This window comes from Plodia interpunctella, chromosome 3 (assembly GCF_027563975.2).
Source record: "Plodia interpunctella isolate USDA-ARS_2022_Savannah chromosome 3, ilPloInte3.2, whole genome shotgun sequence".
NCBI classification, from domain to species: Eukaryota; Metazoa; Arthropoda; class Insecta; order Lepidoptera; family Pyralidae; genus Plodia; species Plodia interpunctella.
Window position 1 is genome coordinate 4,419,195 of NC_071296.1, and position 12,251 is coordinate 4,431,445.

Below are 12,251 nucleotides of genomic sequence, written 5' to 3' on the forward strand. Positions count from 1 at the left end.
CTCGAAAAGAACAATAAAAGTAAGTAAAATCAAAGAAATATTATTTTGTGATTAAGAAACATGGAAATAGGTAATAAATATTATACTACAAAAGACATGTTATCTAACGAGAACTTTATCGCGTTGAATCGAGATTTCGAGAAGGATCTCTCATAGTTTGATAGTAGGAGCCCGTTGTGGAAGTGACCAATGAGCGGGGTACAATAAGACCATAATATTGTAATGTCAGCACGTGGGCAGGCAGTAAACTTAAACAAATAACTTTATGTCGTCTCTATTGGGATGTCCTGTTCTGAAATGGAACCACGTACCTTGCTGAACAATGCCGATAGAATATTTTCTTTGCCAACTTATATTCGCAAATAGCTAAAGTACTGTTAGGTTTATTTAGGTATTAATTATGTTCAATTTCTTCTTCATATTAGTCGCATCCGTCATGGCTGAGGATTGTGGTCGTGGAAGGAAACACACACCACGACTTCATCGGCATTTTAAAAATTTCCTGTTCAATTTAGTAACATAATTTTTACGAGTCGATTGATGACAATTGAGAACTAAACTAACAAAACCGCAATGTTTATTTGTAGATGTCAGCCCCGCGTAACTTTGTATTTAGAGACTCAGGACAATTTACTTCACTAGGCTAATTTAAATTACTTTACTGCCGACTAAAAAAAGGCCGCCCCAGAACAAGATGGTTGGACGATTTAGATGCGAGGGATAAAAATTGGAGGAGTTGCGCAACAGGCAAAGTAAAAGGGAGGACTTAGCCCACCAGTGGTACACCACAGGCTATTAAAAAAAGGCTACTTATCCGGTTTTTCTGGACGAATATTCAAACCTCACATTGGGCTCGCGTTGTGAATAGCACGTTTATGAAATTATGAAAACCCAGTGCCCGAAAAGAGGGGTTAATTAACCAAGAAACATTTATTTAGTGGGGATCTTTGTCAAAGTTACATAGGTACCCTACAGGATACTTTGAAGCCTGTTCAATTTCTAGGATTTGACCTTATGCCTATAAGACTAAATCATATATTTGTTTATCATTTTTATTACTTCGATCGTTTATCTCGTTCTAACTCTCAGCTATTCATTCATAGTGTAACTAATCATAGTAATATTGATACATCTGTTATAAAACACTGGTTGGTTGATATTACCCGTGTAACCGCTAGTATTGTTATGGTAAGATCTCAACACATTTACTAATAAGGCTAGCCTAGTATCATTGTCTAACTCAGCCCTGTTATGATTGGGCCACCTTTCATAGAATAAAAATATTTTGACAACTGATACATCGTAATATTTTATGTATCGTTATCGTTCGTCCTAAATAGTAAACAATGATGAGAAATGATTGCAAAGTATCTTTTTTATTAAACAATAAGTACATTATCTACTATTACGTCAATTTTAAACTTTCAAAACTGTCATTTTTTTTTTGAAGTGACAACTTCTTTAGCGGCGTTGTGCACTTTTTTGTGATGGATAAAAAATGTTAAACGTGCGTCAGGACACGTGATCGAAAATTCGTAAGAAGTAAAAAATGCACAACGTTCAACTATTCAAGTTTTCACTTCTGCTGGCACTCCCGGAGTGCTACCCGTTTTTTTATCGGATTATACTTAGCAATCCCTTCTTGCGATGCAATCAAGATGCACTTTTTGAAAGCGAGTGTTTTACAAAATAAGTAGACAGATACACTTTCATCTTTTCTTTTTCTCTCTTCCTAATATCTAAACACTTAGGCGTTTTCCCGGTTTCTTCCTCAGCAGACAACGTCAGCCATGTTTTCTTTCTTTAAGCCCTTCTAAATATATAATATATATATATAATAGGTATGTTATGTTACCTTTACCGTAACATACCTATTATCTATTCTATAGCAACAATGATCATGAAAAGTGTCATTTTAAGTTCACTCATAATTAGTTTTTCATAATAAAACAGAACGCGTGTGTCCCAAATCTAGCAATTATCTATCATAACAGGTGTCACATATCTGCACAGTTTTGAAAGGGTCGATGGGAAATTCGATACTGCATACACCTGCATTAAAAGTAACAATAAAAACTGTGCAACAGCGATGTATCTACATTCTGTTCTATAAAATCTGTTTTATAAAATTCGAGATCAAAATTTTGTTACTAGTACCTATATACATATATTTAAAGCGTTTTTTATTTAGCGATATTTACTTATATGCAAATAAAACTATCTGTAAGCCGCCGTAGAATTGTTTTTCTTATAACTGAGACAAGATAACGGGCTAAGAAATAGAAGATGGTAGTTTTTATACCTATTAGGTAGGCTTACTACATTGATGACTGCCTGGTTGAGCTCGTGCCAGATAAATTTGAGCAGCATTTGCATTCGTAGCGATGCACACAACAATCGGCGAAAACTAGAAAGTCACGTGGCACGTATTGTATTTCTTTTCGTAAACAATTATTTTATCTTTGTTTGATAACTAAGCTCTAAACACATTAAATTATTTTTTTATACAACCCTTTGATTTATGTCAAGTCTTATTCTACCTGTGAAGCAATTTTCATCGAAATTTATTCTGTAGGTAGTCAAAAATATCCGTCCTAATTTTTCCATTTAATGGGATTTCCGATTATGGTTTAAATTCCTCATAGCTTCCTGATTTTGTGAACAATGGCCAAGGTTGGTCGCTCTGTATTAAACTGTGGTGACTGTCATTAAGTGGACTGAAAAACAAAATTTGACATATACACAAGATTTGGCAAGATTTTTGTATACACACATGGATTTTCTTGCAAATTTTAATGAGAGTAGTTTGCTATCGTCTTCTCCGTTTTACACATTAGCTGATAATTTGCAACCACATTAGCAACTAGGTGTAGGTTTTCTCGCGACTTTTCATCGGTGGCAAGTGATCTATGAAAACTACCATACATGATTAAAATGTGTACAATAACTCATTGTGCTTGCATGTTTTGAATTTAAGACCTTTCAGTCCACTCAGGTCCACAGGACAGTTAGTTACCACTTCTATAATATAACTAAGGTTTAATGCACGATAGAGTTATACTTCTGAAATAGAAGAAATAACAGACGTATTAAACAAAACAAAGTCTATGGTTTCCCTCAAGGCGCCATTTTTGCGAATTCCCACGCCTCTAAGACGACATGTGTATTAGGTAAGTATAGAATTACAAACCAACTTAACAAAGCAATTATATGTATACCTATTTCGACGTGATATACCTGAGTAAATTGTCGTAACAAATAAAAGATAGTTTAAATATTTAGGGAAATTTAAGGTATCTTAATTTTGATTTCGGTTAGCAGAATTTCGGGTACTTATAAAATGTTGGTATTTAAATTCTAGGTACTTACACATACATATACACTATTTAACTTATCTCATTTATTTACTCTTCATCGCGGTCGAAATAATAAAAATATAAGTGAATAAAATGTCGAGTTTCCAAATTCTTGAATGATTATCAAAATTAATGCAGACCTACTTATTGCTACGAAAGAATTTACATATAATTATTGCAACAACAATGACAATTTTTTTTCTTCACCAAGGCTGAAAAATAAACTTTTACACTTTCATCACTTCAGATGTAAAGAAATAAAGATATTCTTTTCATTGAGAAATGATACATGACTGATTTAGCATCCGGGTATACGTGACATTTTGTATAAACAATTTGTAACCATGGGCTACCAGGCACGGGCGCTCCTGATTGGCGTGTTAAAGTAAATGTTTGACCTAATAGGAAATTCCCTTCGAAAAGTGAATTTTGAATAGTAAATTTAATTGCCGTAACCAAATAGCAGACATGACGAAAGTGAATATTTTATAAGTTTACATGTTTTGACATAAATGCAGCAAACGAGCGTATCTCCGACAGAGTGTCACTTAAAAAATCATCAGACAAGACTTTAAGTAATGTTTTCTTACTCTGAGAAAAAAATTGTTTACATCTGCAGAAGCACTGAAAGAAATAAACATTTCCTAGGCTGAAAAAAATATCTCTTAATGACATACTACACACACTAAGAGTTATATTATTACTAGAAAAATAAACATGAAATTGCGAAACGTAACGTACGTAAATGCAAGACGTTAATTAAGCTATCAACGATTTTTCCTAGAAATCAATCAAGTTCACGTCGGATATTTCAAAACTGTTTGTAGCCGTGAGTGCATTTTATTAGTGTCAAAATGTATTATACATTTTGACATGTATAATACACCTACTCACATAAAAGCGAATCGGAATTCTGCGCCTGAGGTGCATTGACCGGGCTTGAACCTCGAGCCATAGGAAAAAACACAAGGGACAATAGACTATAGAAAAGTTGATGTTATTGATATGGTTCCAAATTATCCTTAACATCGTCGCTTTCCAATCACTGAGGAATTTATATGCAAGTCTGAAGACTTCCATGAAATAGACTAAATCAGTGTAGGCGCAAACAATTCATCTTCATTTCAAGTCTGCACAAATTTAAATTTAATAATAGTGGAGCTTCTGATGTTGCAGTTGCAGTCATTATATATTATAAAAATTATACTTAGCCGAAAAAGGCAAGCTTTAGTGAACCGTAGATAAAGATATCACTAATGAGAGGTTCCGGGACAGTGATAACAATAATATACATAAGATACGAGTATATAAGTTTTTTTTTATTCACGTCTTCTCTATCATGAGATGGATGGTTTCGTCTGTGAACTCAGAAAACTTTATGAATGAAACATTCTTTCATCTGAGAGCTTTTCCAGAGCTGCATCCTAAGTTACGAAGGTTCTTTCCGCTTCATTACTAACTGCTTATAGATATTTTTTTGCTTAAATAATAACGTCAATGCCATCTTCACAAAAACAAGATACACTCGATGCACCAGTTTCATTGCATAACAGCCGAGACAAAAGTGCACACATGCGAAAAAAGTCGGTCGTTTGAATCTCGCTGATTCTGATTTTTGCATGCTTAGACTTTTTTAGAATACCTTGCAATACATCGTAGGGTATTATTTAATGCAGTCGTGTCCGATGTGCGACTTATACGTGTTAGAAGACACGTACGAAATTAATTTTATGTGTGTTTTTGTGAGTATGAAGTTAAAAAAAACAGTGGTTTATTGTATCAAAGGAAAATCTATGTGCATCAGATATTCGTCTAAGGCTCCACGGCCGGAGGTAATTTCATTTTAGTATTTTGAATCGCCTATATAGTAAACAAAACATTAATCTAATGCGAGTAAAATTAAAGTAAAATTAACTATCTCTTGTAAAATTTATTCAATTCGTGTCACCGGTCAGTTTCTAGTATGTACATTTAACTTAAAATTGATCGATGCCACTAACACACTAATTTGGATATGTATAATGATATTATCTGAGAGATAATATACGAGTATTTTGTTCAAAATATTGTTATATTTTTGTAACTTACGTTAAACAAGACAGCTAATTAAACATCACAATTATTTAAAAATTCACCTGCGTCACTCTTAATTAAATGAATGGACAAACGTATTTTTCGATTATAATCAAACATTTTTTTATGTTCGCTAACACAACGTCACAAAACAAACGTCGCACTTGATTCGCGATAAATTTGATGTAATGCAAAGTCTTCTTTAGATAGTATTACTCTACGTCGATAAATCTAAATTTTCAGAGAATCATGCCCTCTTTTTATTTCTTTCATTTAGTTTACCCACCTTCCCAAAGTGTATTTTGATTTCTTTTTCTTTTTGATTAAAAAGCTGATTTGATAGTGAACATGTGTGTGTTTGAATTTAACAGCTCTTTTCTTGGTGATGCCTGGTTTCGTCAATTTAATTTATAGTCATTTATAATTAAATCCTACGGTATGGCGCCTTCAGGCTATGTCTGCCGTTGTGTCACCTCCCTTTCTATTTCCAAACGGGCGCCAGTGACTACTTCAAAGTCTGATCAAACCAAAATAAACACGTCCCTGAAGTTACTCGTCATACGGATGACCAATCTTGGTGTAAATTATGAGCTTGCTACTCATTAGAGTCTTACAAAAAAAAAGATAATGATACTCAGTATTTCAAAATATCACCTGGCTAATGATAACTGTTTGTCAAAAAAGTCATCTTTGTTTGCCTTTCAATAAGTTAATTTACTTCTTAGTCTGCATAGATTTTTTGCAAAAATATATCTTTTGTCATATTAAGCTCGATTTAAGCATCATTGTTGAGGGTTTCGAGTTTCGACGTCTACAGTAACTACTCGTAGTAGATAGAAAAAATATGTACAATCCAATCACGTTATATTTACAAAATGCTTAAGCCCTTATCAATTAATGCCATAATCACTATTATTATCACGTCACAGTCAGCTCTATCTAGCTAGACCCATAGGCTCATTTTATGTTCTATCAACACAACAACAGGCTCTACCAGTAATACATCTACGTAACGTCTGCTCCTACATATACACAACACATTACAGACCCATGTGTGAGTGGAGCATGAATAATGCTATCACTTTCCACGAACCGGCCAAATAACAGGAGGAAAAGAGACCGAAACGCCGGCGGGGGGAGAGCCTGCTTGAATTGATAAAAGCAACAGTTGTAGTGACGAAAATTCAGTTTGAAAATATACTCCGCGAGGTTCGTGTCGTGCATCTCGCTGATTGTAGCAGCGAAGTTAAAATGTGACTTCGGTGTTTCATGAGTGATTCGAATGATATTTACTGCATATAAACTATTGTGTTTATGGACCTATTTTAATAAAAAGGATAGTGTATTGGCCTTACCGCGGCCACGACTTTGTCGTGACGTGGACGCAACGCGTCCAAGGATTAAAAGTTTATTGCGACGAAGTACTCATACGGATACGAACAAAAACTTTCGTTGCGATCTGTAGATCAGACGGGCGTAATCACAAAGCGTTACTATCAGATTATACTCTCACAGCGCACGTGACAGTCGAAAATTCGAGAAAACATAAGGAAATAAATACATCTGCTTTGCGTTATTGTTCTTGGGAGTGTTTGATTGTGGTGGTATAAGTTGTCTTTATCAAATTATGGTTGTTTCGAAAGTCGACAACATGGCCTCGTATTCCACGTACGCGGGAAAACCGAAAATATTCTTCCCAAAGAAGGTAAGATAATAATATCTTCGATGTGTTTGTATAGCAACACATGTTGTTTATTTGGTTACGGCTGCTGCTGGCGTATATTTACGAATATTGATCATATTGCGTGTAGCAAATACCTTTTTAATTAAAATAACTAATGGTACAGGTAAATTAGTCAAATCAATTTTAACTACAAACAGATAACATTTTCGTTAAAGTTGTAAAAAATTATTAGCCAATAGGTAGGTATTAATTTCTGTAATCACAAAACAGAGTCACAGAAAGTCATAGAGGCGTGTTATCTGGTTTTTCCACACCGCTGGCGCCCGACAGGAGCCGAAGAATGGCCATACTTAGTATAATTTACAAATAATGTAAACACTTATTTTTGCCACAAAATACACTGAATGAAATGTATGGTTTTCAAGAAGATTAAAGATTGCATACAGATTATTCCATACTTTCATAAAGTATGAAGTGAATGCTATAATTCCAATAAAGTCAAAAATAAACAAAAGCATAATAAGACAAAAAGTTATTTGCATAAAAATATCACAAATGCATTAATGAACTAAAAAGAGGACAATAATTTCAATAAAACCAATGTAACATTTATAATAATTAAACAAAAGTTTTAGTTGACCCGAAGGTTCATGCAGAATTTTTGGTATTTGTAACTGTGCAAGTTACAATTAAATTTTGAAAGTAAAAGCACTCCCCAAGCCACACGCTACATCCATATTCACATAAAATTGTGTTACACGAGGTCCTTTACAATATCTTTGACCTACAAACGACGAAAGTCTCTACATTGGCCATAATGTGTTAGTAATAAGGACGATTGTCTGAGACTCGTTCAGGTTAAAGGGTAAAGCCGTTCCCACATCTGCACAGTGTAATCTGAAAACCGGACGTTTTGCGCTTTATCGGCTCAGTAACAAGTTGTTATTTCGCTTGTATTAGGTATTTCTTTGATACCGCCGCTGAGTCTGATAAGACAAGACGTTCCGACCGCCGCTACGGCTGCATGGCTGCAATAACCATTTGTGGCATAAAATGTAATTGATTGCTGACTGTATATAGGTCACGGTTAGTTGCGATATAAATCAAAGGACGTAGTTAATATTCATTTCCACTAATGACAGTCGTTACAAAAGCTTACATCAGATGCATCATATCCAACAACTATTAATTGTTATTTACTTATTGTGTACCAAGAACTTAGTAATAAATGGCCCATATCAGATTGCTTGATAATGACGAAGACAATCAACGTTAAAATACTTTGCGAGAAATACATCGCTAACGCCCGTTTTATTGATTTGAATTACAGATTAGCATATATCTCGACGGCGAACATCTGCAAATAGGACTAAAATAAGATGACAATTTATAAATTATCTTTCCAGAATTGACATAAAAGCAATCCTCCTATTATCAAAGTATACGACAATTTTGTTTTGCAAGAGATTCCGAGAACACTTTATCTGATTTCCTCTGTTCTTGTCTACAACAGATAATATCAATAGACGCCGGCCGGCGGCGCCTAAATCGGCGACAATTTAGACGAATCGGTTCTAAATTAATAAATTGCTTAACTAACAGCACTCACTTTAAATTCGCTCAAACTCAATGGGAAAGTGACCGGTCGGGGTCGTATTATTCATTAGACAAGTCGAATGTGGCTCGAGGTGGTCTGCTTCTACATTCAAAATTTACTGGTCAGACCTGATACGTAGAGTATATTCTAGCTCATTTACAGTTGATCTCGGGAGGGAGCAGCATAAAATAATACTCCGACTGATAAAGTGATAATGTCTTCGCGATAAAAACTTGTTTACTTAGCTTCCATCCATTACTTAGCTTCCATCCATCGTTTCTATTTATTGCTCAATTGAGTTACAAATCCAACACCAAAATATAATGCAGAAGGTAATATTTAAGGAAGTTTTGTTAAAAGAGTTAGGCCCGACAAATAGGTAACGTTACGTTACCTATTTGTCGGGCTTGCGTCGTCTTATCGCAGTCTAAATAAATTTAAATGTTTAATATATTGTCCAAAATTTAGATTAGATTTTTTATTTCATTCACTCGTACACTTGAGTCACTCTTGTTTTGTCCCCCAGATTCTAAGGAACTGTTGGGAGTTACGCACTGGCTGATGTCGAAGAATGACCCAAAGTTGATGCCCAACAGTAATAGGTCGATTATATCAAAAACTAATAAAAACACGTTAAAAAAGCTATCAACAGACTGTCGCATTTGGGTAAACTGTGACCCAGCGAGAGTGATCGACTGATCAGTCTTCTACTGATCGACTGATCAGTCATCTACTGATCGACTGATCAGTCCTCTCGCTTTTTGCACTGGCATCCCCGTAGATAAAAGGCTATCAACTGTCACATACAACTACAACCGGTAGTTCCATTGATGTGGAGCATTCCAGAGTGGCTCGTCATAGGGTACAATGGGGATGCCGCGGCGTGCCGTGTCCGGGAATGCGGCAGGAATGCACCGCTCCTTTTTGGACGTACCATGGGAATTTTTCTTACTGTCAATCAATTTTAGGCATTTCTGAATCACTTTGGAGCAGATCAAGAAGCGGGAAGTTTGCCTTTAGTTGATAGACGGGACAAATACCAACACTTCTAAGTTATTGACGAAAACACAACTCAAAAGGAGCCCATAATAAAATTCATATCCGTTTCAAGATTTCCTGTGCTTATTTTATGCCAATATGGAACGCATAACTATAAAATTATCTATATATCAATCAACTTCCTTATCTATTGATTGAAGTGGGCTAGGAAGCGGTAAAAGCCAACTATAAAAACAAATTGCAACCTGACAAGATTTACTATAATTTTCATATACATACACAAAATGCATTGATTTACTTATTAAACTATGTATAACACTTGCCATAATAATTTAAACAATAAAAGAAAATAAATGTCGAAATATTGAAGTTTTCAAATGACAATATTTATATAATTATTCAAATGGTAAATATACTTAGGTAACCAACTAAAAAAATATAACACCTAAAACACAAATACTTCTTTCCTGCAATAGCCGAGCAAAAACGGGATAAGTGGACTGTATCCAATCCAGACTTTCCTCGGAGGAAGTCGCGGGCACCAAAAATAGCGTTTCCGCTGCACTGCTAAGTAGGAAGTCTACAGAGAAGCTTCCGGCCGCCCACAGTCGACTCTCCACTCTCATTTCATTCTGTTACACTGAGTGCTGCCTACACATTGTCTGCTCAATCAAATCGCTCGTATTTATTTATATGACGCTAAGCGCTATTTAATGGTTTAATGCTCCTGAGTTTGTCATTAGGGATGCTTGGCTCCTTAAGGTTTAATAAAACGCTTGGGATCTAAGATGCATACAAAATATAATGGCCAAAACTAGGAAAATTTTGCAATTGTATATAAATGAAATGTAAAAAAAATTTAAAATGTTAGGTAAAATTTACTTACCAAAAAAACAAACACTTATTCGTCAAAATATTTTTTTTTGACTAAGGAAAGATAACAAGGATTTTTTAATTCACTCTATCTGTATGTTAACTATATAGAATTTGACATTAGTGTTATATGTAGTCCTTTAAAAAACTATGAAAAATAAATTGAAAAAGATTTTTACACTTTTTAATATCCGTGACAGGGATCATATTTTACACATATTTATTCCCAATGTATTCCAAAAATTGTTCAAATTCTTATGTATGTGTTTGCGCCGGGCAAAAATATTAAAAATCAAACCCCTGCCGTGACAGAATTTATAGTTACACAAATTTACTAACTAAATTAGTGTAAACAAAACTTAATTTATTTATATAACCTCATCCTTTTTTGAAATTCGTTTTGGCTTTCGTTTGAAAAAATAGATGGCTTGGTAAATATTCTTAAAATTTACTTCAATTTTAGAAATATTTACATACCTATGTCAGACGCACTTGAATAAAATCTGGCACCGATGTTAACAATAACTCTCGACAAAAAAGAATTCAAAAATTGATTTGAAATTAAATTTGTTAGTAACAAAACAATACATGATTGCCTGGTACATTTACAATAAATTTGTTAACGGTAATAGTCCTTCATTACCTAACAAAATTACAGGTCGGTAAAACGCATAGAGGGCTAAAGTAGTCACGAAGTAATATCGACAGACAGACGGCTTCACCCAGAGGTGACACCTACAATTAGTGCTAATTATCTTGGTACCAGCGTTGTGGATACAAATTACACGCGCTTATCTTTAAAGACTTGTATGTTTATGTCAACCAAGAATTTTAAATCAATCGTTCAACCAAGATATGAAACAGGAAATTGAAAATAAAAAATATTTATACAAAGAAACATTTTAACATCTAGTCTAGCCCTTTTAAAAAAGTTGAATATAATTTAACTTTTTATTAATAAGAGGGTAATTATCGATCTTTACTGAAATTAGTAAAACTACAGAAGTGCAAGTAAAAATACAGGCATGTCATTGGATTGACATTATTATTGATAACGTCATTTTATAAGCAAAAAGAGTGATTTAGTTGCTCTAGCCAGGTAAAATAAAGTTCAAGTCTAATTAAAGTTATAGATCAAATATAATAACGTATTAAAATATAATAACGTATTTTTAAATATAAATCGGACTCGGTGTGATAGCATCATTTTATACTCATCGGTTCACTCTTTAACAAAAATATTAAAGGGGATCCAAATGAACAGATGAGTTCACGAGGATCCCCTGGGGGATCGAGTTGGATCCTGGTGGACTAAACGCTAAAATCGTACCTACGCTATAGCAATTATATTTGACTGCAGTTTTCTATAATTTTCCATAATGTATAAATATATGTATATATATTTTTAATTCTAATGGTATGTACCTATTAGTGTTTCATAAACCATAAATCCAAATAGTTAACTAGAAATGTGGAACACGTAATCATCTCACTGTTGTCGTCAGGTAAACGAACAATGTGTCATGGATTCAGATGACTTTCTGAATCATTCTGAGAGTTTGTCTCCTTTCTGGTTACAGAATTGACAAGAATTTTGAAAATAAGTTAGATTTTATTGTCAACTATACTATTAGATATAAGGTGGGCCCAAGTCCATTGTCATGGATAC

At 34.2% G+C, this 12,251-nt stretch overlaps 1 protein-coding gene across 6 annotated transcripts in view; it reads left to right on the forward strand.

Moving 5' to 3' along the window:
* Sarm (Sterile alpha and Armadillo motif) overlaps window positions 1–12,251 on the forward strand; it is a 52,985-nt gene that overhangs the window by 21,546 nt on the left and 19,188 nt on the right. Inside the window, exon 1 of one of the 6 annotated variants that reach the window (XM_053769149.1) lies at window positions 5,090–5,188. The exons of 3 other annotated variants lie outside the window; for them this stretch is intronic. In XM_053769149.1, coding sequence (XP_053625124.1) covers window positions 5,105–5,188 — 84 coding nt within the window. In that variant the 5' untranslated portion in view covers window positions 5,090–5,104. Of the gene's footprint in view, window positions 1–5,089; window positions 5,189–6,624; window positions 7,135–12,251 lie in introns of those variants that run through there. 2 more of the 6 variants (XM_053769150.2, XM_053769151.2) reach the window with 2 other exon arrangements.